The 26,257-nt window shown below is 35.3% G+C and overlaps 1 protein-coding gene across 10 annotated transcripts in view; it reads right to left on the bottom strand.

The window, feature by feature from the left end:
• Nucleotides 1–26,257, bottom strand: part of SPAG9 (sperm associated antigen 9) — a 157,228-nt gene that overhangs the window by 27,213 nt on the left and 103,758 nt on the right. For 6 of the 10 annotated variants that reach the window (XM_037810337.1, XM_037810336.1, XM_037810338.1 and 3 more), the window contains 12 exons: nt 25,071–25,112; nt 21,965–22,172; nt 21,307–21,406; nt 17,148–17,269; nt 11,861–11,918; nt 6,564–6,716; nt 6,018–6,069; nt 4,008–4,138; nt 3,293–3,349; nt 2,096–2,269; nt 914–1,043; nt 138–227 (listed from right to left, as the gene is read on the bottom strand). In XM_037810337.1, coding sequence (XP_037666265.1) covers nt 138–227; nt 914–1,043; nt 2,096–2,269; nt 3,293–3,349; nt 4,008–4,138; nt 6,018–6,069; nt 6,564–6,716; nt 11,861–11,918; nt 17,148–17,269; nt 21,307–21,406; nt 21,965–22,172; nt 25,071–25,112 — 1,317 coding nt within the window. The remainder of the gene's footprint in view (nt 1–137; nt 228–913; nt 1,044–2,095; nt 2,270–3,292; nt 3,350–4,007; nt 4,139–6,017; nt 6,070–6,563; nt 6,717–11,860; nt 11,919–17,147; nt 17,270–21,306; nt 21,407–21,964; nt 22,173–25,070; nt 25,113–26,257) is intronic. The other 4 variants (XM_037810339.1, XM_037810340.1, XM_037810342.1 and 1 more) reach the window with 1 other exon arrangement.

Raw genomic sequence — 26,257 nt, 5'->3', positions numbered from 1 at the left:
ACTCACAGCATCCCGGTCTTAAACTACAAAACAAACAATAACCTCACTAACAGGAGTAGTATTTAAACTTTCTTCATTTTGAAAAAAAAATCTACCCAGTTTAGGAAATATCTCCCTTAACTTCAAAATTAATTTACCTTCATTGTTGTATCTTTCTCATCTAGGGGTCTGAGATAGACAGGAACAGGTAAATTTTTCATCTTATTTTCCCCTTGACCATTGGTTATCTATTGAAATGGGGAGATGGAGAAAAAAACACATGGATAAGCCTCATAAAAAGTGAGCTTCCTATAGAAGCATGAAAACACTGGCAAACACAAGTGTTAGATTATCTATTTTATTGCCTGAATTCCAGTTCAAATTGATTTTTCTAAGAAGAAATTTCAAGTGGCAATTAGAGAGGAATAAACAGCTCTCTGCTATGAGAGTGCCCAAGAGAGGCACTAATGCATACGCGTGTGTGCGTGTATGCATGTGCTGAATCTTTTGGGGAAAGGGAGTAAGGATTAGACAAGTTGCTGAAGGTGTGAATTGAGTTTTAAGTCAAAGTTTGGAAGGCTCCATACCAATGTTTTTTAAACACTTTTAAACAATAGATGCTGTTTTTTTTAAAATTGAAATCTTCAAGTAAGAAATTAACTGAGTTGCTCTGAGTTAAAGTAAAGCAAAGCACCTCCAGTTTTATATACTCAGCTACCTCCTGTTGAGGAAAGAATCGGAGGCATTTATTTGTGCTCTAGTGCTCTAGAAAGCATCCTGAAAATCACTATTCTCAACCATACCCTAAATATGTGCCAGGCCAAAGAGCTTAATATGAATAGATTTGGGGTATATATTTAGATTCTCACACACCCAAGCATACTCCTCTCTACCTCATTTCCCACCAGATGCTCTTACCATGTTCAGATATTACCTGTTTGTACTTCTGAGGCAGACTCCAGCCAAAAGCCTGTACTCTACCATCTTCCTTCTGAACATGTGCCTTTACCTGACGATACTGTTCTCTCCTTTGTTCTCTGCGTGAGGCCAAATTAGCTTCAATTCTATAAGGAAAAGGGATTTTCTTCTTTTAATTAAGTGAATATAATAACAGCTTTATCTCCCCTCTCCTCTTAAAATAGCAAAAATAACAAAAATTACTTGATTTCAAATTAGTTTATTCCAGACCCCAACTACTCTTTAAAAAGTGACATGCCACAGCTGGTATTTTAAAGTTTGTGCAGTGAAGACACTGTCCAAGCTTTAACAGGTTAGCAAGCAGCATATTACATTAAGCTGAATTATCAGTCATCAAATTTGTTAGGCTTCATATTTGAGCATATGAAAGAGAACAATTTTTGGCTCCATTTTTTGTTCTTTCAAAAAATATTTACTATTTTCTAACCCAGGAATGTACTAGAAGTGACTAAAGGATCAATAAAAGTAGAATGTTCTTGGAAAGACAATATAGGTTAAATTTCAGATTCCGTTAACTTCTTGTTTCAGAAGACACAAATACAAATGTGACTTGGCAAGTTTTAGAGCCATGGAGCAAAACATGAAAATGATTCTGAAAATAATCTCTATTGGACATTTAAATTTTTGTGAGATGACTTGCTATTTATTCCATAGTTAACAAATCTACCTATATGTCAGACACTTTACAAATATTATATACTTTAATTCTAACACCTTTGAGATAAGGTATTGTACCCATTTTAACAGGCAGAGAAACTGGGGCTCTGAGAGGTTAATTTCCCAAATTTAAACACCTAACGAGTAGCACAGTTGGCATGGAAAACCAGGTCTGACACCAAAGGAAACTTCAAACATTTAGGGTAAAGGTTTATAAAGGCCTTTTTCATCTCTATTAATATTTATAAATGCTGTCGCTGAACTAGCAGAAATTAGACATTTAAAAAAGTTTCTCCTTATGAAATTGTGAATCCAATTTTCACAAAACACTCTGTGAATTTACTTAAATGTAGTTAAGTTATAGAAATAGTTTCTTTATAGATTCACCTGAATCCTCAGAGAGCTGATTGGATAAGGGGGCAAGTGCATTCTGAATCATTATCTTATTTAGGGAATAACCACCAGTCTGGAAAATACTTACTCTTCACTAAGGAAATCAAAGGCTTTGGACTTATCCCCAGGGAGCTGAGATAAGGTGCTGCTTTTTTTCTTGACAGAAGGCGTAACATGAGAGGTTGGTGCATTATACTTCAGATTAACAGGTGGTTCAGGCTTCTTAGTAGTATTGCTTGAGGAGCTGAAGAGTCGGCTGAAACTAAAAAAATTATATATGTGTGAATGTGTGTATACCACATGCACCATAAAGAACAACCCATGATTTTCCCCAAACTTTTTATACTCGAGAAAAATTCAGAGAGCTTTTACAAGGCAATGAGTTAGAAACTGGCAAAAATATTTTTTGCAATCACATACTGTAGCCTTAGCAATAACACACAGCCAAACTCAGACGTTCAGGGAGGAGAAACTATTGCTTAGAATGGCTGATCCCTGGTTCTTCGATAAGCAATTTGCATAACAAAAGGAAGAAGCTCCTGAATAGGGAACTTCTCCCACACAGGAAACAAGATGGTTCCTTCAGCAAGCTCCTACTTGGGGCAAAGTAAGAGTAGTTGTTAAACAGCAACGTTATGGCTGCATGATTTAAACCAAAGCACAGTACACTAGATCTAAAAATAGTCTAATAAAATATTAGAACACATTACCATTTTAATATACAGTTTATACTTCTGATTAAGCTCAATTTAAATAAGCTATTTTTCACATCCACTTAAAAAAAAAAACAGCACTTCTATTAAATAGATATATGAAAAAAGGGCAAGTTTTAAGCATAGCGAACACACAACAGTACTTCTGGCATGAACATAATGCAAGACCAATACAGACACACACTTACACACAACTCAAACCCCACAAATGCTAAACTTCTCATCTTCATTTTGCAAATTTCCTTAATATTATAAAACCAGTGAGTCAGCAACTAATTTAATGCAGATCCAGGTAATAATCAACTTTATAAATAGTACTTTATTTAATTTAGCAGAGGATACAACAAGATGCATAACCAGCATGATGCAGCTTACGATAACAAATTTTTTGGTCCTCAAGAACAGCCTTACCGAGTTGGCACACTACATATTAAGAAGAAAAAGTTCAGTTTAGCTATTTATTCCAAATTTTTAAAAAAAGAAAATAAGGGACACAAAATCATTCTTGAAAATAAATTTTGACTGTTATCTTCTTGTCTCATAATGCCATTTATTTGTTTCTGGATACTTACAACTGCCAGATGCTTGACCTTTTTTTTTCCTGCATGGCTGGATTTTCTCTTGATGCCCTATGTCAAAAAAGAAAGGAAAGGGAAGAAAAAAAACAAGAGAGAAAGAAAGAAATGTGTTATAAATGAGAACAAGGGACCCAAGAAGTTCATGGGAAAAAACAGCCCTAGAAAAGTTATCAGTTAGCCCTTTCTAAATTAAAGTGAGGAAGAATGTTACTGAGAATATTGACCATTAGAGGGCAGTATTAGATGAGATTTAAGATCAACTGGCTGAAAGATGTCAATGAAGGTGCATTTTGCATGAGGAGTCAGAAAGAGGAAAAATGAAACTAGAGCTATGTATTTCATGGGAAGAAACTGAATAAAAATGATTTATTTCTCTATGTGGCATCTGAAATTTTTAAAATATCTTTTCCTGGCATTACTGCTAGAGTCGTGTCAATCTCTATATTCTCTTGAAAAATGACCATTGTTCCTAAGTAATAAAAATTAGCTTTTAGAAGTCAAGGGAACATTCTTCTCCATGAGCCTTTACTGGCCCAAAAGGCACCCACTTTGATCCCATTCTGTTCCTAATTTTGAGTGTTACTTTAGAAAGCTCTCTTAGTAAATTGAACAAGGGGTTTGCACCCTCAAAGGTAGGACTCTAGTTCTCAGTGAAGGAATATCCAAACAGGAAATAACAGAAAAACACCAAAACACTTCTCACACGAACCGAATCATCTCTGTCCATCGAACAGCTTCTTGAAGCTCCATCAATCTCTCTTTATACTGGTTTCTCTCCATCAGAACACGGGCCATTTCTACTCTGGTAAACCGCTTCCTTTGGGCTGTGGGAATATCGCTCTATAATGAAAACAAGACTACAGATCACTCCGGGAGCCTTTATCTGTTTTGGTATTAATTTGAGACTTGAGTAAAAATCTTTTAAGCATTTAAATATTACTTAATTTCTAATTTAATGGATCACTTAGAGAAAAATGGTCATTATGAAAATAAAGTCAACAGAGATTTAAACAACTGATGAATAAAAGGATAATTTCCAAATACAAATACAGATATTTGAACAGATTTTAAAAAGTTACAAAGCTTCCAAATGAAAGAAAAAGTCAACTGTTCTATACAGAGTTAATTTGCTCTTTTAAGTTTCACCTAGAAATGCTGGTTTACCAATGTAATTTTAAATTCATGTTCTTTAAAAATTTCAAGTCATTTAGAGATAAGTTAAATTCCAAAAGAGGTTTACTTACAAACTATCAATCCATAACACACCCAAGATCAGTGTAATGGGTAATAAACTCATTGGCTAGTTACCAAGATATCCAACTATAAGAGTCACTAAAACACCAACAGAAATAGAAGGAGATGGAGACAACTCTATTAATCAAAATTCTTCTTAGGAAGAATACCTGATGTTGACTGTGGAGTAAGCACAGGGGTAAGACCCCAAAGGATCTTCTTCTTTCTGCTGCTGATTTCTCAACTCTCTTCTAGGGAGGAAGACTGGTCTAACTGTAGGGCTTTTATTCTGCTGAGTGCACATTTTGGGTCAAAGATGAAAGAAAGGCTTGGGACAGTAAGAAAAGCTGATCCTAGCCCTCAGCAGTCCTCTTTCTTTGCTCTCCCCTGCCACAGAACTTGGCTACTCCTTTAAATAAATGTCAAATAAATGCAATATAGCAATTCCACCACTATTATAAACCCTGGAAAAACTCTTGATCCTACGCACCTGGAGACTTGTACTATAATGTTTATAACAGCATTGTCTGTGGTAGTAAAAAACTGAAAATGACCTAAACATTCATTAACAGAAAAACAGATACATAAATTGTAGTATATCTATATAATGGGATAATCTACAACATAGAGGAATCTCAAAAGCATTATACTGAATGGAAGAAACAAGTCTCCAAGACTAAATACTGTCTGAAACTCAAAAACAAGGAAAACTAAACCATCCTTTGTAGGGATATATACACATATGGAATGTTAAAATTATTTTTTTAAAGTTAAGAAAATGATAAATACAGGATAGTGGTTTCCTCTGGAGGGGAGGAACACAAAGTAGCTTCAAAGTTTGGTAATGTTCTAGTTTTTAGGTTGGGTATTGGGTTTATGGATGTTAATTTATTGTTTCATAACCTACATATTACATATATTTTTGTATGTATCAAATATTATATAAAAAATATAAATAAGAGACTGAAAGGGTACCAAATGATTATTCTGTTCAGAATACTCATACATCTCAGGTCTGGCCCTTGACCTTCAAACATGTGTTATAGGTAAGATGATCTAGTTATTAATGGAATTAAGAAAATGCTAATAATATTGGTATGAAGTTCATATGTATTCTTTAGTATTTTAATGTTCAATACTACTGAACAATTTTTATTAAACTTTCATATTTCTTAACGCAAATTTCAAACAAAACAAACAACATCAACAAAAGCAAAACCCAAAATGCCCCAGTTAGGTCCTTGAGCTTGAACAAGTAGACACGGTGAGAGTGTAGGGGCCATGCCGGGAAAAATGAGCACACTGCATGTGGCTGGAAAACTTAGCATCTGGGTACCATGTGGAGCATGAACCATCCTATTAATGACCATAACATGTCTTCTGACATTTTTAAAATCTTACAGTACTGTTTCTAAAGCTTAATTAGCAAGCTTTTCCCAAAATACCAAAATGTGGTAAGAAAAAAAGAACAAAATTGTAAACCTACATCATCATCATCTTTTGCTTTTTGCCTTGCATCTTCGGCTTCTGCACGAGCTCTAGAAGGGGAGAAAAACAAGTTATTTGAATTGGGTTTATCTTTTAAAGAATGAAAGAGTAGCTCAACAATTTTAACCACCATCAAAAAGTTATTTGTTTTCTTTTTCTAAACAAGGTATTTAGCTGCCTTCATGTGGGGAATGATGCTGTAACACTGTTCCCAGAAAACCCCAAGTATTAAAGGAAGCTGAGTGATGGAAAATAATGAATCTTCCTAATTTCCTTATTATCAAAATGAAGCTATTTGAACAATTCTAACTTTTTCAACATCCCAGCAGACACAAAAATCATAATATTTGGATGACACACTAGTAAATGGAGGGATCTGCTCACAGCAGAGGCAATGGGCCAGGGTGCTTCACCCTATCCAGGAAGCTCTTGGCCTTTCCTGCCTTGAGAGAGTGAAGGCAACAACCTCAGGGTTATACCTGTAACCTTTTGGTAGCACACTGGCAAAGAGAGTTTGGTTTAGAACAACATGGTCAAAACTTACTTCCTAAGCTCTTCCTCCAATTCTTTGTTCTTTTCTTCTAGCTTCAGTTTGGCTTGTTTCACAGCTTCCAACTCCCCTTGCAGCACATCTTTCTCACAGGTCAGTTCATCCACTTTTGCTATTAAATCATTCTTCACAACATTCAAAGCATTTCTAAGAAACATATTTTAAGTGCATCATTACAAATAAATATTCTTTTGATCTCTCAGCTTATTCTTTTGTAGACCAAAGTAAGTATACAATCATAAAGCTGAATAACTTAATATTTGAAGTAATTTTACCTGATGCTGCTTTGTTAGATAAAGGTAAAAATAACACACGGCAAATGTCTAAGTTTTACTCTTTCTAACTTATCACACCAAGAACAAATGGAAGTGCTGGTTTGGATCTGTTATGTACCCCATAAAAGGCCATGTTCTTTTAATCCAATCTTGTGGGGGCTGACCTTATTGTGGGTGGGACCTTTTGATTAGATTATTTCCATGGACATGTGACCCTGCCCACTCTTGATTAGTTTACTGGAGTCCTTAAGAGAGCTCAAGGAGAAAGAAAGAGCTCAGAGTTGAGACCTAGATGCTTGGAGATGCAGACAGAAAGACGTTAGGAGATGCTAAGAGATGAAGCCCAAAGTTTGCCCCAGAGAAGCTAAGTGAGAACCCACAGATGCTTAAAGAGAAAGCCACTGGAATCAGAAGCTGAAAGCAATGCAACCTGGGTGCAAAGAACCAGCAGACGCCAGCCACGTGCCTTCCCATACAGAGGTGTTCCGGATGCCATCAGCCTTTCTTCAGTGAAGGTAGCCTCTTGCTGATGCCTTAGTTGGGAAAACTTATGGACTTAGAACTGTAAATTTGTAACCTAATAAATCTCCTTTATAAAAGCCAATCCGGGAGAACCTAAGATGGTGGCTAGGTGAGACAGGGCAAAAAAACACCTCTGTGAAAAACACTAGATAAAAACCAGAAAGAGACCCAGAAAACCGGTTACAGCGATGCGCCAGCTGGACGAGCTCTGCTAGTACCACAGGAGCCGTATACTTGGTGAAACCAGGAGTCTGCATTCTGAAATGAGTGAGTAAGCTGGCTGGAAGACCCGCAGCTGTGTTGCGGTGTGGGAAAGCCAGGGGTTGGCGTTTGGAGACCAACTGTTTTTTTTTAAAAAAAAAAAAAAAAGGGAAAAACCCAGGACCAGATGCAGTTGTGACAGTGGGAACCACGCAGTAAAACACAGCAGAGGGCTGAACTGGCCTCTCAGTGTCTGGCCTGGAGGACAGCCCGCTGCAGATACCCTCAGGGCCAGGGGAGCAGAGGGGAGAGCTGGAAGCAGAAAGAAACCCTGCGGCTCGCAGCTGGCTCCCCGAAGGGCTGGATAAACTCCTGCCCAGGGCCGTGCCCACAGCCCAGAGCCCCACCAGTTGTCCCAGAGCTGGGAAGGAGGAACTGTGTGAGGAGGGGGGGGTTGAGATCCCCTGGTCGGCCATCTTGCATAAGGCTGAGAGCACCCCTGCATGGCCCGGCGTGCCGAGGCTTCCCTTAAGGGACGGCGCACACTGGTGATGTAGCACAGCATTCCCTCAGCAGAGGCCCTGGAAGATCACAGCTGAGAAAGGGGGCCCGCTTGGAAAATCCAGGGACGCTACGCCAAGTCCAGTGGTTTGTAGGTCAGTGAGTACGAGGGTCTGAGGCTGAACTGAAATGAAGGCTTAGACTCTTGCAGTGGCCTTGAATCTCCAGGAAACTGGGGGGTTTCAATATTAAAGCTGCCCTTCCTCCCTGGCCACCAGGACACATGCCCCACATTCAGGGCGGACAGCTCCAGCAACACACCCAAACGGAAATCACCAACTGAACCCCACAAGAATCATTTCCCCACACACCGTGGGGACAAGGTTGAGAAGAACTGACTTGAGGGGTATAGGTGACTCGCAGACGCCATCTGCTGGTTAGTTAGAGAAAGTGTACGCCACCAACTTGTGTTTCTGAAAAATTAGATTGGTATCTTTTTTTTATAACTTGAAAGAACCCTATCAAGCAAAGCAAATGCCAAGAGGCCAAAAACAACAGAAAATCTTAATGCATTATGATAAAACCAGACAATATGGAGAACCCAATTCCGAACACCCGAATCAAAATATCAGAAGAGACACAGTACTTGGCACAATTAATCAAAGAACTACAATCAAGGAACGAAAACAGGGCAAAGGATTTAAAGGACATCAAGAAGACCATAGCCCAGAATATAAGTGATGTAAACAAGACCCTAGAAGAGCATAAAGAAGACACTGCAAGAGTAAATAAAAAAATAGAAGATCTTATGGAAATAAAAGAAACTGTTGGCCAAATTAAAAAGACTCTGGATACTCACAATACAAGATTAGAGGAAGTCGAACAACGTCTCAGTGTCCTAGAAGTCCACAGAACAGAAAATGAAAGAACAAAAGAAAGAATGGAGAACAAAATCGAAAAAATCAAAATGGATCTCAAGGATACAATAGATAAAATAAAACATCCAAACCTAAGACTCATTGGTGTCCCAGAAGGGGAAGAGAAGGGTCTAGAAAGAGTATTCAAAGAAATCGTTGGGAAAAACTTCCCAAACCTTCTACACAATATAAATACACAAAGCATAAATGCCCAGTGAACTCCAAATAGAATAAATCCAAATAAACCCACTCCAAGACATATTCTGATCAGACTTTCAAACACTGAAGAGAAGGAGCCAGTTCTGAAAGCAGCAAGAGAAAAGCAATTCACCACATACAGAGGAAACAACGTAAGACTAAGTAGTGACTACTCAGCGGCCACCATGGAGGCGAAAAGGCAGTGGCATGACATATTTAAAATTCTGAGAGAGAAAGATTTCCAACCAAGAATACTTTATCGAGCAAAACTCTCCTTCAAATTTGAGGGAGAGCTTAAATTTTTCACAGACAAACAAATGCTGAGAGAGTTTGCCAATAAAAGACCTGCCCTACTTCAGATACTAAAGGGAGCCCTACCAACAGAGAAACAAAGAAAGGAGAAAGAGATATAGAGAATTTTAACAGACATATATAGAACCTTACATCCCAAATCACCAGAACACTCATTTTTTCTCTAGTGATCACGGATCTTTCTCCAGAAGGGACCATAAGCTGGGACATAAAACAAGCCTAAATAAATTAAAAAAAAAAAAAATTGAATATACTCAAAGCACATTCTCCAACCACAATGGAATACAAATAGAAGTCAATAATTTTTGAACTGTAACTCCACTATTTACTTCCTACATGACATAAAATACACAAACTCTAATGACAAATCAGTGGTTTTCAACTCAACATAAAATATGCAATTTTAGACAACTATATAAAGGTGGGGGAATGGAGGAGTATAGGAACATAGTTTATGTGTCCTATCGAAGTGAAGGTGGTATCAAAGAAAAACAAGATTATTATGGATTTAAGAGGTTAATTTTAAGCCTCACAGTAAACATAAAGAAATTATCAGAGAATATGACCATAGAGATGAAAAGTAGAGTATGGGTTAAGAGAAATGGGGGAAGGGGCAATGGGGAGTTAAGAAATGAATGTAGGGTTGCTGTTTGAGGTGAAAGGAAAGTTCTAGTAATGGATGGTGGGAAAGAGCATTACAACATTCTAAATGTGATTAATCCCACTAATGGAATGCTAGGGAGGGGGTGGAATGGGAAGATTTAGGCTGTATATCTGTTTCCACAATTGGAAAAAAAAAAAAAAAAGACAGTCTAAATAGATGACAATTGAATGTCAAGGATGAACCCAGATGGGATTGGAGGATGGAGGACAGGAGGTTCAAAAGGACACAGTTGAGACATAAGGAAAAGGAAATATAGAATGTAAACTGTGTATCATTGTTGAATCTCTTGTACTTCTTAGCTGCGTTTAATGGGATTGCATAAAAGAATGTTCTTGTTCATGGGAAGTGTATATGTGAATTATAGTGTTTGTTCAAGGATGTGTGCAGCTAGCTCTCATATGTTCAGAAGACAGAGCAATAGATGATGGATGATAGGGAGGGAGGGAGGGAGGGAAAGAAATAGTGATGTGACAGCATGCTAAAGTTGGTAGATTGGGCTATTTGGGGAGGGGGGTCAGGGTATGATGGAGTTCTGTGTATGGGGTTAGTATTGTTTTTGCAACTGTTCCTACAACTTTGAATTTATTTCAAAATAAAAAAAAATAATAATGGGGAAAAAAAAAAGCCAATCCATTTCTGGTATATTACATTTTGGCAGCTTTAGCAAACTGAAAGAATGAATAAAGCAAGGCAAGCCTCCCCAACTAATACAAAAGCCAGAGTTAAGTAAGACTAAACATTTTTTTTTTAAATAGCACTTGTAAGAGTACTGTTATTAAGAATTCTGAAAGATATTGTCCAAGAAATAAAGTAAAATTATTCCTTGAAGTTACCTATAACAATTACTGAGAACAAAAAAATCCAAACTGGAAAAAAAAAAGAATCTAAGATCTAGCTCCTTTTGGGTATAATCTGTATAGCACCTCATTATAGCTACATTCTGTCTTGAATATACACAGATATTCAACAGTTTCTCTGACACAGCAAATTAACAAAGGGTCCTAGCCTGCTTTTCTACATGACTCAGACTTAACTCCACAAAACTATATACCATAGATGTTCAGTGTGCTTGAGGGCCTAAGACCCCACAAATTGCCCTGGTTTAATTGTAGGGCTTTTGTTCTGCTGAGTGCACGTATTGGTCAAAGATGAAAGAAAGGCTTGGGACAGTAAGAAAGAGGCTGATCTTAGCCCTCAGCAGTCCTCCTTCTTTGCTCTCCTCTACCATAGAACTTGGCTTTTTCTTTAAATAAATGTTCAGTTTCAAAAGAACCTGCAACTATGAAGGAGAGCTTTGAAGAAGTGGACTGGATATAGATCAAAACATTTGTGCTAAAATAAAAGGAACCCCAGGAGAAGGAGGTAAGAAAATCAACAAATCCTAGGGGAAGTAGGAAAAAAATGTAGAACACATTCAGAAGATTAAGAGAAAGGCATGGATACTTGTAGAATGGAACAGAGATGCAAATCTATGTTTTTGTAAAAGACCAATGAAACATGGCCACTTGTGAAATGTAGGTCCCATTACCTGTTTGTGTGTGTGTGCACACGTGCATGCACGCATGTATACAGATCCAAAGAAGAGAAATGAGACAGGAGTAGAGAGACTGCAGAGTGCTGTGTTAAATGATTAATCACAAGGTTAGAGAATAAGGAAATTTGGTATCTTTTGTTCCTTGTCACAATTCTGTATACACTTACTTGGTTTCCAACAGTTGAGTGTTTTCTAATATAAGATTCTCAACTTCACGACCCATTCCTGTCAAAAGAAAAAGGATAAAGGACTTTAAAAGTAAACATAAAACATTATATATGTTTATAATATAAAAAGCTAAAGTCAAAATTTTATTTTACAAATTTTATGTCCTTTATAATCTTATTTTGTTAATATTTTTTTACTTGTATGGGTTATAAAATTATAAATAATTGTATATCACAAAACAAAGCTAAAGATTTTGTTGGCCAATGCTTTATAACTGTTAGTCTATAATTTTTTCTCATAGATAATATGTCAAAAAGATCAAGACTTTTCTGCCAAATATTCTAACAAATAGATTATTGGTGGTGATAAGGGGAGGATGGTATAAATATGGGTCAGAAGTGTTTTCAAATCATAGCTGGTATTGCAGGCTGCTGCCTAAAAATTAGATCTTAATGAGACCTAACAGACAGCAGGCAAAGACAAGGACAAAGAGAGACAGAATCCCAAAGCAGATGAAACCTTACCAAAGAAATTATGGTCTTAAAGCCCATGCATTCCATGTAAAGCAAAAAACAAAGAACAAGAAATGTTTTATGTAAAGAACAGCATGAAAATAGATTATTAGTCTATAAAGTTTTATGCATGATAGAAAAAACACCTGGAATAACAGTGCTATGATTTTATGCAAAATGATATGCAAAAGATGGAAATAAAGATAAGATGATTTCCTTCATTCGTAAGATACTTTATGATATACTTAAAGAAATACGATTTACTAATCCTTTCTCATAATAAAATTTAATATTAGATTGAAAACCTGAAATCAATATAAATTTTCCTTCAAAGTATCATCTATGAAATTACAGTGTCCAGTTATCACTTTATAAAATCATGCTTACTATTTTAATAAGTACTGTAACATAAACAAGTAGAACATTTAATGCAAAATCCAATGTAGTGAACTTTAGGGAGAAGAATGCAATTTGATTTCCTGTTCATAAAATAACTGACGAAATGAGATAATACACTAAGAATATATATCTCAAAAAGTTATAAAACAAACAGGACAAAACCAAAAAACCCACTACCTAGTTATCCAAGAAATTGTGAACTAATGCCAGAAAATTACATGTAGTGAAAGTAGTGAAATTCATAACCCAACTAAAAAAGGAGGAAATATTTTTAAGGAAAACTGCCTACCTAAGGCAAAGGAATTAATGTATCCCCTTATTTAAAAAAAAAAAAAAAAGTAATATTCTAAGCAAGTTAAGGATTATTTTTTAAAACCTAAGAATGCTAAAAATTCAAATACACAGGGATTCTTATTTTGTCAGTATATAATTGTTTCTCAAATATTCTCAAAGATCAGGGCACTTCTACCATGAAGAATTTAAGTATCAGAAATAGTAGCTTATTTAATCATCTATCAACGTATTCTCCAAAAACTGAAAATAAAGACAAACTAATAAAGTTTCCAAGTTCCAACTCCAAAATGAATTTTGGTAAAATATGTACAAATCTAACAAATATAACACTAATGTCAGCTTTTCAATAAAGCTATAGAGACAGAAGAAACAGGGCTTAGAATGGTTGAAAAATAGTTTATTTAATAACCATGTTTGCTAAAAACTCCGAAGTACAGAAAGAAAGTGTAAAAGCTGGAAATACACGCAAGGCCAAAAAAAAAAAAAAAAAAAGCTAAGCAGAAAAAAACTGATGAGAAAGCAAATGAGAACAGCAGCCAAGAACACCTAAGCTTAAAAAGTAGTAATATTTAAGTATTTAAAAGCATACACACCAGAATATTCCCCTGGGTAAGCAGCCCAAGAGAAAAATGAATGAGAATCTCAATTAGATTGTTTTCAGAAAGCAAGAACTAAACTCATTTATCTTAAAATGAGAAGAGACAAAGACATTGAAAAGATGTAGAGAAACCATTAACTAAATGCAATAAAGTGTAAATATTATAAACAGGAAAAAATTGAAATATGTACTATATGGGACACATAGCCTTAGAGAGTGGTTTCTAAAGCATACATAAATTTACACATTCCCAATGAAGAGGTCTCTTAAATCTAGTGTATAGATTTAATATATGGTCAATAGGATTGTCAAAATATTTTCATGTTGAAACGTATCAACAAAAACTAACCCAATATAACTACAAGAAAAACATAAACTTGAAGTGGACCCATTTCTATTCAAGACTTAAAACACAACATAAACATAGGTCTAATACATCTGAAACCTTATCTATTAAAAACAAAAAGCTGCCTGACAGTTTTTAAAATCATAGAAATCTCATTTGGGTTTTTAACATTGCTTTTCAACCTAGGTCCATAGGTGGGCTTCAGAGTTACCTAGTAACCTTTGAGATTGCATGCACAATTTAATCTACTTCTATATGTGCATTTTGCCAAAAGTACATTGCTCTCTTACAAATTCTCCTGTAAAGGACTTTTAACCCACCAAAGGTAAAGAATCACAGATTAGAGGTGAAACTAAACTGTTAGAATTTAGTAATCCTTTAGCTTAGTTGCTGTGCTATGTGCTAACGACTCAATTGTGATCAAGAAAGACACCGATGTCTTGGCCACATTGAGCTTATAGTCTATCTGGGCATATAAACAATTACAGTAAAGTGTAAAAAGTGGCAAAAGAGGTAAAATGCAGTGCCATGGGACTATATTTCAGGGACAATTAAACTTTAATTAGGAAAACACGACAGAATTCCTACAGGTCCTGTCATTTAAGTGAAGGCAAGAGGGACAACTGCTTATTCAGGAGAGGGGAAAAACAAGCTTTAGTTGGTGCTTGTGAAAGAAATAAGAAAGGTCTAGGATGGAGAACTGAGACAGTAAATGTTGGTGCAAAGGCGGCTTTGGGGACAGGGCAATAACGATGATAAACTGAGCTTAAGCGCCAAGTGCCAACCCCTATAAATCACCTAAGAGGTGTCTAGCAGGCAGTTTGGATACAGTAGTCTGGGGGTCTAAAAAAGATCTGGGATGAAGATTAAAAACTTGGGAAAAATCAGTCATGAGAGCCAGGAAATGATTAGTAAATAAGATTTCAGAAACAAAGATGCAGGTTTAGGATAGGAGGCACGGAACACAGGTATCTAAGGGATGGGCAGAAGAAGAGGAGCTGAACTGAACAGAAAAGAAACAGCCAAAGTTGAAGAAAAGGATGCAGGCAAGTCTGATATCACAGAAACCCAGCAAAGACAGCTTTAGAGACAAATGCTTGTTGGGAGGACAAATGAAGTAAGAACAGAGAAGGAACCACTGGAAAGAGCAAACAAGAAGGCAGTTGAAAACCAGAGCAAGAGCAGTTTCAGGCAGAGGTGAGTGTATGGGGATAACGCCAGATTGCAGTGTGATGAGAAGGAAGAGATGGGGGAAATCCTGCTAACTGAAGTAGGATTTCAAGAAGTCTGTTTTGTTCAATGATATATCACAAAAACATCTAGAACAGTGCCTGGGGCAGAACAGACAATACTGTTGCATAAAAATCTGACTAGAAATGGGAAGTGAGTGACAGGGTGGTAGATAGTGGAAGATGTAAGGTCAGGAGGGCAGTATTTTTATTTTTAAGTGGAAAAGATCTGAACATGTTCATTTAAATTATAATAGGAAGAAATTAGTAAAGATACGGAAAGTGAAAATATAGAAGATAATCAAGAGAAAGAAAATCCCAAGAGCAGGATATGTGAATATATGGTTTCCAAGTTCTAGAATGTAACTATTAGGAACTAAACTGAATGGAGAAAAGGGGTGCTGAAAATAAGGAAGCCAAGAAATAAGAGACCAGTTGAGATAAAAACAAACTGTTGGTGTTTTCAAATTATTACATTATATATGAGTTTAAAGAAATTTATATCTTAGAATGAGAGAAAAATGAATAATGTATGTTCTAGAAATGGGCTATGTACTTATCAACCAAAGGTCAAAGATTAGAGAACTTTGGGGAACAATTTGTTAGTTAATTATATTGTTTAAATTAATTTTTAAGAAAACACTCCATTTTTACATCTATCTTCCTAGCCCTCCTTGAGAAATGCAACTCATTCAATTTCTTCCAATGCTTTACTTAGATTTTAATGGTGAGAGTCTCTTTATATTTAATTTGGAATAGTTATATTTATATACTTTCCATCTTTCTTACAAGATAAATTGTGAGCTCCATTCGGACAGAACCTATGCTTCATTCAAAATATACTTCACATTGTGAAGGACAAAGTTGGTAATCAATAGTAAATTTAACATAAACTAATGCAAGCAATGCACTGATTCACAAGAATTGACAAACAGCACTGTTGAGAACGGTGTAGTGTGTGTCATAATCACATTAATAGATGTAAAATTTTTCAAAGACAAGTTCTATTCCAAAGGCCTGGGTTTTTAATTCTGTAAGGTTTTCAACTTCTGTAACGTCTTAAATTATAAGGTACACCAAAGCTAATTCACCTGAGTCAGAATCATGTCATTGTTGCCCACAGCAGCAATTGGCAAACTTTTTCTGTAAAAGTCCAGATGGTAAATATTTTAGGCTTTATGGGCCATAAGATCTCTATGGCAAACCACTCAATTATGCCACTCCAGTGCAAAAGCAACCATAGATAGTAAACTCTTTGTACAAACAGGCAGTGAAGTGGATTTGGCCCATGGGCCACAGTATGTCAACTCCTGAACTAGCGTCCAGTGCCTTCATTTTATATACAAAGACCAGATAGGTTAAGCTATTTGGCAAAGATCACCAGACAGTGGAAGAGCCACTGTGTTCTTCAACAACACAACAAACTTTAAAATGATTATGTTTCCCAATAGAGCTAAAACATAATCTCTGGAAAAATCAAGTGCTATATATTTTTTATCTTATTTAATTAAGGTCAACATTATTTACTGAAATTTGTTTAAGCCAAGAACTAATAATCCATCAATCCATACATTGACACACATATACACACACACCCTTTCACAGATAATTGTGTTCCTTATGTGTAATACTGTTCTTGGAATATAGCAGGAGTTCAACAAATTGGATTACAAAAATTCAAATAAAAAACTTAAATGCAGTTCAATTTTAGGAGTACCAATATATATAGATGCTTTCATTTAAAACTGTCACAATCTCAAAGAATACCTTTTTAGCAATTACCTAAAAATGCAATAATAGCCCTGTACTACTGGGCAGTTAGGGACATTTTAAAGGAATTTTCAATTACATCACTTCAAAAATCTATTTTTAAAACACTAAGATACTTCTTCAGATGAGCTGTCATACCTAGTAAATCTGCTCCTTCATCCACATCTCCAATTAGGCCTGAGCCAGCTGAAGACAGTTCTTCAAAGAGAGATTCTGTATTGCGATCAAAAGCTTTGTTCTCTATGCCTTTGGTAGGAGTGCTATGCAACAAAAACAACAAAACCAAATCAACAAATTACAAAGACTTTTTGACAACATAAAATGAATGCCTGGGCTAAGCTACATAGCAATTTTTAAAGTGTACTTTACATTTAATACAAAATATAAATAAATAAGGTTCCTCAAAGGTTTTCTAAGAGATTCCCACAAAACTTCACAGAGATAACTGGTGAAGAAAATACAGAATGTTTTAGTTGTAAAATCTTAGCACACCTCTAGTTTAAAAAAAAATTTTTTTTAAAAGTCTTAGCAAACACAAACAAGTAAGTGGCAGCTAACAGAGAGCACTACTTTGCTGTGTACTAGGCACTGGTCTAAGTGCTTTACCTAGATAACCTTATTTAATATCACAACTACTTGACAAAGTAGGTGCTGCAGTTATCCCAATTTTACAGATGAGGAAACTGAAGAGGTTAAGGAATTTACCAAGGTCAAACAACAAATGAGGCAGGAGTATGCTCCGGAATCCATGATCTGAACTGTAAGTGTCCAGGGTATAATCTGGCAGTCTCTTTTTTTTTTAAGAGCAATTTGACAGTATCAAATTAAAATTTAAAATACAAATAGCCACTGATCTACAAATTCCATTTAAAAATATGTCCTGGAAAAAAATCCAGCCACAAGAAGGCAATTACGTATGTAAAAGGATGGTCAGAACAGCATTTTTATAGCAGTAAAAGCTGAAACAACCTAAGTGATTATTAACAGAGGACAGATTAAATAAGTTATGGCTATATATATAAAATTTAAGTTTTTAACTTACAGTTAAAAACAGTAAAATAGAACTTTATAAACTAAACAAACCCATTATACGGAAGTTTTTAAAAAGGCAAGTTGCAAAACAGTATACATGGTAAGAGCCTTTTTTATAGGGCTGGGAAGGGAAATGGGAAAGTGTGTGCATTTGTGCATAATGATATATTGACAGAAAAAAGTCTTTACGGACTCTCCAGTTAAACATGGTAGACTAAACATGGTCATTTATCACCCAATAAGTCAGAAACCTGACTAAAATTACAGTAAAGGAATTTAAAAGGTTTATATCCACAAAGATGGGAATATAAAACTATCGCAGATAAGAATGTGAACAAAATTTTCTAAGACAGAAAACAGACGCACAAACAGTAGACATTGATTTGACAGACCAGAGAAAGCTGAAACCTAAGCTGCTAAGGTTGGGGGAAGGAAGTCATTTTGCTACCAGAATCCCTGAAAAGCCCAGGACTTGAAGGTACTAGGAATCTCTATATGTGGGGTGGGGTTGGGTGGGGTGGGGAAGTACAAAAAAACAAAAGAATGGAAGCAGCACAAGACCCAGCGTGTTGAGAACTCCACTCCCCCAGCTTAGCTCTATGAACAATCTGGATAATCAGTGTTGTTTACTTAAGGCTGAGCAAAGCAGCCACAAAGTACCAGACATTTAAATCAGGCCTCTAAAAGTGAAGGAAAAAAAAAGTCTAAACTATTTTTCTCAGAATAAATATTGCATATCCAGGGGAAAAAAAAACGAGGGCTAAAAGATAAAGTACAAGAAATCGTCCAGAAATTAGATGGAGACAGGGAGAAAAGAAATAATGAAGATCAGCAGTTCAGAATGTTCAATATCCACCTAACAGGTGTTCCAGAATGAGAGAGGAAGAAACAAAATTGAGGAGAAATAAAGAGAAAATTTCACAGAACTGGGAGATAAGAATTTCCTGATGAAAGGACTTACTATAAACAAGAAAATACAAGGAATAAAAGAAGACCCCTACACCAAGCACATCATCATGAATCTTTTACAAAAAGACAAAAAGCAGGGATAAAATAAAGATCTTAAAAGCTTCCTGAGAGAGGATATGAAAAAACAAGAACCCAAATGGTTCCACATTGGACTCAACATGAAAGCAATGGCTTCAAAATTCTGAGGGAAAACATTTTCCAAACTAGAATTCTGTATGTAGCCGGATATTTGCCACATTCAAGTTTTTAAAAAATTTTAGTTCCCATCTACCCTTTGCCCAGAAAGGTAATGAAGACTATTTTGTCAAAGGTATAAATCAAAAAAGCAGGATGACATGGGATCCAGGAAACAGGGGATCCAACCAAGGAGAGAGGTGGAAGGAATTCGCAGGATGATAGTGAGGGCAAATCCCAAGACCAGAGCAGATACAACAGTCTGGACTGGAACATCGGAATAGACAGAGCTCCAGGAAATGGACATGTTTTGCATTTGGCCACACTCTCACAGTATCTGTCAATGAATCAGTGATAGTGCATAGAAAACTAAGCAAAAGAAACAAAGAAAGCACACAAACAAAAAAAACCAAAGCTTTATTAAGTCTAGAAAAATAAACAGCTGTACAAGAAAGGAAATCTCATCATAGTATATTCTGTGGCTGAGCTGTGATTAATGCTTATTCAGTCATAATGCTACAAACAATGAATACTAATTTAATGATAACACTAATTTAAGCAAAACTGAGATACAATTATATTGGGGGAAGAAAAGGAGGACGGTGGTTTAAGGAGCTATATTCTCATTGTCTTCCACTGTATAAAGTCAAGGGCTAATGTCTTAGCCTTTCTTGACCAAGGTTCCTCATCTGATCCTCAGAATACAGAAAATTATCTGTGTCACTATTTTCTCAGTTCTTTCAAGGAAACTACATAGCGAATACCATTCTAGATGCAGAGTAGTGCAGATAATTCATTACATACAAGGGATGCCTTAGGGCATTAGGACTTAATTTTCTCACGGAACCCCAGCTGAGAAAGGCTGGAACAGCAGTTATTTAGAAACCTGAAGATAAATAATAGAAGAGAGAGCTGAGGAGTGATAAAGGTTGCCTCTTGGGAGTGGGAATGAAGCGTAGTAGGGGCAAGGGACTACTACTTCCAAATTTTGTATTACTGTTTGACTTCAGAACTGTGTACATGCATGACTGATAAAAATAAAATTTTAATTTTGAAAAATGACAGAAATACACAAACTGTTAACAGCAGTTGCATCTCCTAGACTTAAGAGGGTGGAGAAGAGGCAAATTTCATTTTACACTTAAAAACTTTTCAAAACATAATAAAGGAAAAAATATTTAACAGGACATAGCCTTTGAAAGCAGATAGCCCTAGGTTTGCATCCCAGCTCCATTGTACTAAATTACTAGTTTGGTAATTCTGGATAGGTTCCTTCACCATTCTGGGCATGAAGACATCTGCCTCAAAAATTTGTCATTAAGATTAAAGTGTATAAAATAATGATGAAGATAGCAATAGTAAATAGCTTACAGTTATTAACCAGGCACTTTGTCAATGACTTAACATGTTGATTCATTTAATCTTCACAACCACCCCGAAATATTAGACATTCCCTTTTATAGATAAGAAAACTTGCCTAAAATTCAAATCTTTTAGCCAATATCGTATACTAAACAACGCCTAGCAATGATCATTAAATGGCATGTAGTCTTATAGTTATTATTAACTAAGGAAAAATTTATGGAAGAAATTAAAAGGAAGGCAGTAGGCCCTGTTTGACATTCTTGAACATCAAAATACTTCAGATAACCTTGATTAAGATGACAGATAACCATTTTCTTCCCACCACTAAACAGCTCTCCCATGAAAGATGATACTAAAATGAAATTAACAATATTGAGATAATACAACTGTGAACGGAGAAGTTCATTCTCTTCTTCCTGATTTGGGAGAAGGAACAAAGTTGGTTCAAATCATTACTTCCCTCCCTTCTGCTCCTTTCATTTCCTCAAGTTACAGAAAATATGGGATACCTCTTAGCTGTCATTTTTTCCCCTATACTTCCAGATGCTTCTGATCCCTGACGCTACAAGGAGCTAACATTTCCCAAAAATTTTAAACCATTTACAGTATCCAGTTTCAAAGAATAGAAACTGTAATGTATTAACAACATTTCTTCAGCAAAATATTTAAATCCATTTTGTCAGAAACCAGAAAACAGGGTGCTTATGTGAGTGGGGGAAAGGAAGGATAAATTGTCTTAATCTGACATTTAGTGTACCTTGAGCCTTTATATCCACTGAGATCTTTGTCCATATCCAACTCTGGAGTGGATTCAATGATTGCTTGAACTTCTGACTTCTCTTCATTTTCAGCAGAGCCTTAGGAAAGGACAAGATGACAATGCATATATCACACAGTGCCTCTAACATGAAAATCCTGTTGCTTCTATGGTGGTAAATATATCATTCAGTCAGAAAAAACATTTAAAGAGTGGATTCTAGGAAACACAAGGTTGGGCAATATGTAACATATTGAGAGTCAGTATCAGAAAGTACTAAGTTACTGAAGAAAGTGTATATTTGCATTTCTCATGACACACAGTACTGTGTATCCCAGGCCAAAACTTCTTATTTTTTTTCCCAATGTAAGGGGTAGAACAGGGAGAAACTAAAGACAAAGACTGATGAGGTAAGGAAGGAGATAGAAAAGAACTGTTCTCCTGCGTTTCAGGCTTTTCAGCCCCTTAACATTTTTCTCTGCCAAACTTTATTTAGTCAACACCTTTTAAAAGCTTATTTATAAATGAATAGAACGCAATATCTACCTATTTTATAAATCTAAAGCAGGCAGTACCACTAAAGAGGTATTTTCCTCATGCCCACATCACCTAGGTTTACTGAATACTGGCTGGTAAGTAGAGAACTAGGATCACTTACCAGTTGATACATTTCTAGTTTCTTGGGCTACCTGTATTTCAATATGCTTGCTTATCTCTGACTTAATTGGTGTATCTGCAACCTTCACAAATCCTTCATTATCCTCCTTTAAAGGAGTATCAATAGGAATTGCTGCCACATCCGAAGCAGCTGTGGATGCTGGAGTGGTAGCCTTAGATCCTCCTTGGCTAACATCAGAAAGTTCATCCTATAAATAAGAATAATAAAGGAAAAATTTTTAATGAGTCATTTATTCTAAACCTCTCTACAAATAGATTAAGAAATAAACCTGTCCATAGAAAGTTCTATTTAAAAAAAAAAAAAAAAAGTTAAGAGTCACCCATAAAAAGGAAACTAATAATCTCTGCAGACTATTTTCAAATAATTAGAAAATAGATATCTAAGTAAACCATATTTTTTAGACATACATGAGATTCTTCTAAACAGAAAATATTGCAACTAAAAGTAGAATGGAGATATTAGCAACAGAATTACACATTAATGTCAGCATCAGAGTTTTTAATGGCAGTTTTAATATTATACAATCATTTGATAGGATGGAATAGACAGATTCCTAATCTCAGAACAGAATTTTGTTAAGTGTGGTCCTAAAACCTAAATCATTTGAAGTGCTTGTTAAAAGGGCAGTTGCTAAGCCCAACTCCAGACATAGTGCACCAAACTACAAAGTGGGATCAGGTAATCTGCATTTTAACAAGCTACCCAGGTGATTTATATATTCAAAAATTTTGGTAACTATTACAGGGTCTACAGATAGACCTCAAGAGGCACATGTACATATTGAAATTTTAAGCAAAAATTTGTGTACAATACATTGAAAAAATCTACTACTTAAATCAGATTTTCAAAGGGGATTGTGATCCAAAATAATTAAAAACAATTGTCCAGTGTCTACCAAGAATGAGAAAGTTCTTTTAGGCAAAATACCTAAGTCTTAAGAAAAGAGAATCAGACAAAAAGTTTAACAATAACAGCAACAGCAGCAGTGTGGTAATCAGGGTTAGGGTTAGGGTAAATTTCAGTGAATTTGCCATTCACTAAAACATGTCCTCGAGTAAGTTATGCATTCTTTCTATACCTACATTTTCCTATCTGTAAAACAGAGATAACGGTACCTACACTTCATAGGATTATAGCAAGTTACTCTACATAAAGACTTAACAACGTGTTTCACACATACTAAGTGTTTAAAATGTTACCAATTAAAAAAAGAGATTAAAGAGACAATGACAGTTAAATTCAATACATGATCCTGGACAGGATCTAATAATGGAGAAAATGCCCAAAAGGACTTTATTGGGATATAAGAAAAAATAAAATGGTATATCCATATGTTCGAGTATAATACTTACTTAAATTGAATTTTCAATGACATAGGAAAATGCTTCTATGTTAAATTAGAAAAAAATACATACTTACAAAGAAATAAGAAGAGATGTATACAGTGTCATTTATAACAGCAAAAAACTGCAAACAATTTAAATGCCCCAATTTGGAGATTAAGCAAATTATGGCACATCCATACAACAGAATTCTATACAGCAATTAAAAACGGTTACAGAAGTATATTTACCGAGATGGACAGTATTCACAATATTTTACAAAGAGAATGGGGAATAAAACAGTTTTGTATGGTAACAACTGTGTACACACACACAAACACACACACACATACACACAAGCCTAGAAAAAGCTGTTAGGTCATACATGACCATTTTAATAGTGGTTTCCACTGAGTAATAGGATTTTGAGTGATTTTTGCTTTTACTTTCTGTTAGCATTTATGTATTTATTGATTTTTAGCAGGAAAAAAATTATAAAAAACAGAATATAAAACTATATATGTATTGTAATCTCAACATTTCATCAAAAAATATACAAAGTGAATAGATACAGTAGTAATCTTTTTCCTGCTTAAAATGCTTTTCATTCTTTCCAAATTTTTTAACAATGGGCATGTGCTATTTTTATAATGAATAAAATAAATAAGTTTTACACAAATCTGAATTACTACAACTGGATGCAATTATCTTTCAATATGAGGGAAAGTTTTCCAGAAAAGGAAACCATTTGTAACAATACTATTTATGAACTGGGAGCTAGCCATTCATTATTAATTAGCTTGTATTTAAGATAACTTTGATTATCTGTTAACATATTAACCATACGTTATTTTCTTCTGCGCATCTCAAATATCAGACTGATTTCCAATGAGAAGGAAGACAAACCAAAGAAACAAATACCTTGATTCTCCACCACCACCACTACCACCTCCCTTAAATTGAAAGACAAAAATGCTACTTCCTTAAACTGGTTAATGTATTACCCTGGTTAATTCACATTTTTGTTTACACATGAATTCCCACTATTGAAAGGTTTAGAATATAAAACACATCTAAAAATGAATATAAAAGAAAGAGTTCAGGTTCCTGATGAACAGCATTTAAGCTATCAAGCTTTCTGGATTCAGACAGCCCTAGAAGACCATCAAGCTCACCTACATCTACTACAAACAATATGGCTTTGAAGCTATTTGAAAAATAATATGAGGTCAATCTTGTACTTAATCATTTACCTCTCAAATAAAACTCAAGAAAAGAAAGTATTTCTTCTTCATCCTTTTCCCAATTAAAACAACAACAACAACAACAACAACAACAACAACAACAACAAAAGGCCTGGCTATTTTCACCTTAAAAAAAAATTACTTAGTATCCCTGACAAGAGTACACAAAATTAACACTTTGGCAAAAACGCACTTCCCCAATTTCATTTGTGGATTTGGGAGTATGAAATAAAGTAACTAGACAAGTGCTCAATCTAAAACATGAAAAAGACTGTGACACCTCAAAGACCCTAAGGTTTAGGGCTAAAATGCTTACTTTGGGGGAGAAGAAAATTATAGGTTACAGTAAAGCCTTGTAACCACTGTGGAGGAAATAATTTTCTTTAGTGTTTCAGGGAATAATATCAGTGGTCTCCCGAACTGAATATTTGCTTTCTTGAGAATAATAGTTGAGGAGGTAACCAATACTTAGACACTTTCATTTTCTTTTTGCAAACTGTTTTGAAACATCATTCTCACCTCCTGTTCTAGAGCCTTCAGAGGTTCAGGACAAGTGCTGACCTGGGAAGAGGGAAGGATTATAAAAGAGAAAAAAAAAATCATGTATTTACTAGGTGTTCACAAATTTGTAAGTATCTTTGGTTTGTATTCCTCTCAGGATAATAAGTCTCATCTGTATATTCCCTACTTTGTTAATATGAGGGTTTAGGGGTTTGGTTTTGTTGTGACTTAAAATTAACTCTTTACGCCTCTTGTTTAAGCCATATCACAGTTGAGAGTCACCACTTGGAACAGTGCCCTTACCTTCTACTTGTCAATAAGCAACTCAGCACTCAACCCTTTTTTCTACTCACACTACTCTATGAAATCTTCCTGGTATTTATTCTAGTCATCTTGAATATCTAACATATTTTTCCAATTTAGCATACTTGCAAATTTTTACCAGACTCTCCTTTCTCTCCCCATCCTTTCTCAAAGTGTTAGAAAATACTAATACCACTTATAATCACAGGGTGACCAAGAGTCAAATACTTTTTCACAGAAATATCTATTTATTTTTACTTTATTTCTATATGTACATTTTTCACTCTATGAAACAAAAGTGTTTCTCTTAAATGCAAAGCAACTTCTTAAATACTCAGCCTGGAAGCTAGAAATTCATCATTCTTTTTGAAAGGCTCAAATATAGCTGCTAGCTCTCAGTTAATTCCCTCAAAAAACCACAGATTAATAAGGCATGCTTTACTTCATAGAAACCGAACTGCCTCTTCCTTAATAAATGTTGATTCTAAATTTTCATCATCTTTATCATGTCTCTACTAATTCACTTCATCAACAGCTAGGTAAAAAATAGGATGGAAAGATTGTCAAGATATGTTAAGTGAGAGAAATAAAAAAGAAAATTGCAGGAAAATACTTAACAGCATAAACCCATTTATATTAAAAAGACATAATGAGTATATAGTATCTATGTGCACAGTTTTAAAAAAAAAAAAAAAGCCTGATGGGATATACTAACTATTCACAACTATCAGGGGGAAGAAGTGGAATTTGGAGTTCGAGAAACTTCCGTTTTAAATCTAGATTCTTCAGTATTATTTAAAATTGTGAAATTGCATTAATATAATTTTTAAAGATTATTAAGCCATTTCATAAAATATTTGGATTATGAGTACCTTAACCATGCCTCTAGCAATACTTGGCAT

Source organism: Choloepus didactylus, chromosome 18, assembly GCF_015220235.1.
Source record: "Choloepus didactylus isolate mChoDid1 chromosome 18, mChoDid1.pri, whole genome shotgun sequence".
NCBI classification, from domain to species: Eukaryota; Metazoa; Chordata; class Mammalia; order Pilosa; family Megalonychidae; genus Choloepus; species Choloepus didactylus.
The sequence above is the reverse complement of the archived record's forward strand: the minus strand, read 5'-3'. Positions and strand labels throughout refer to the sequence as shown.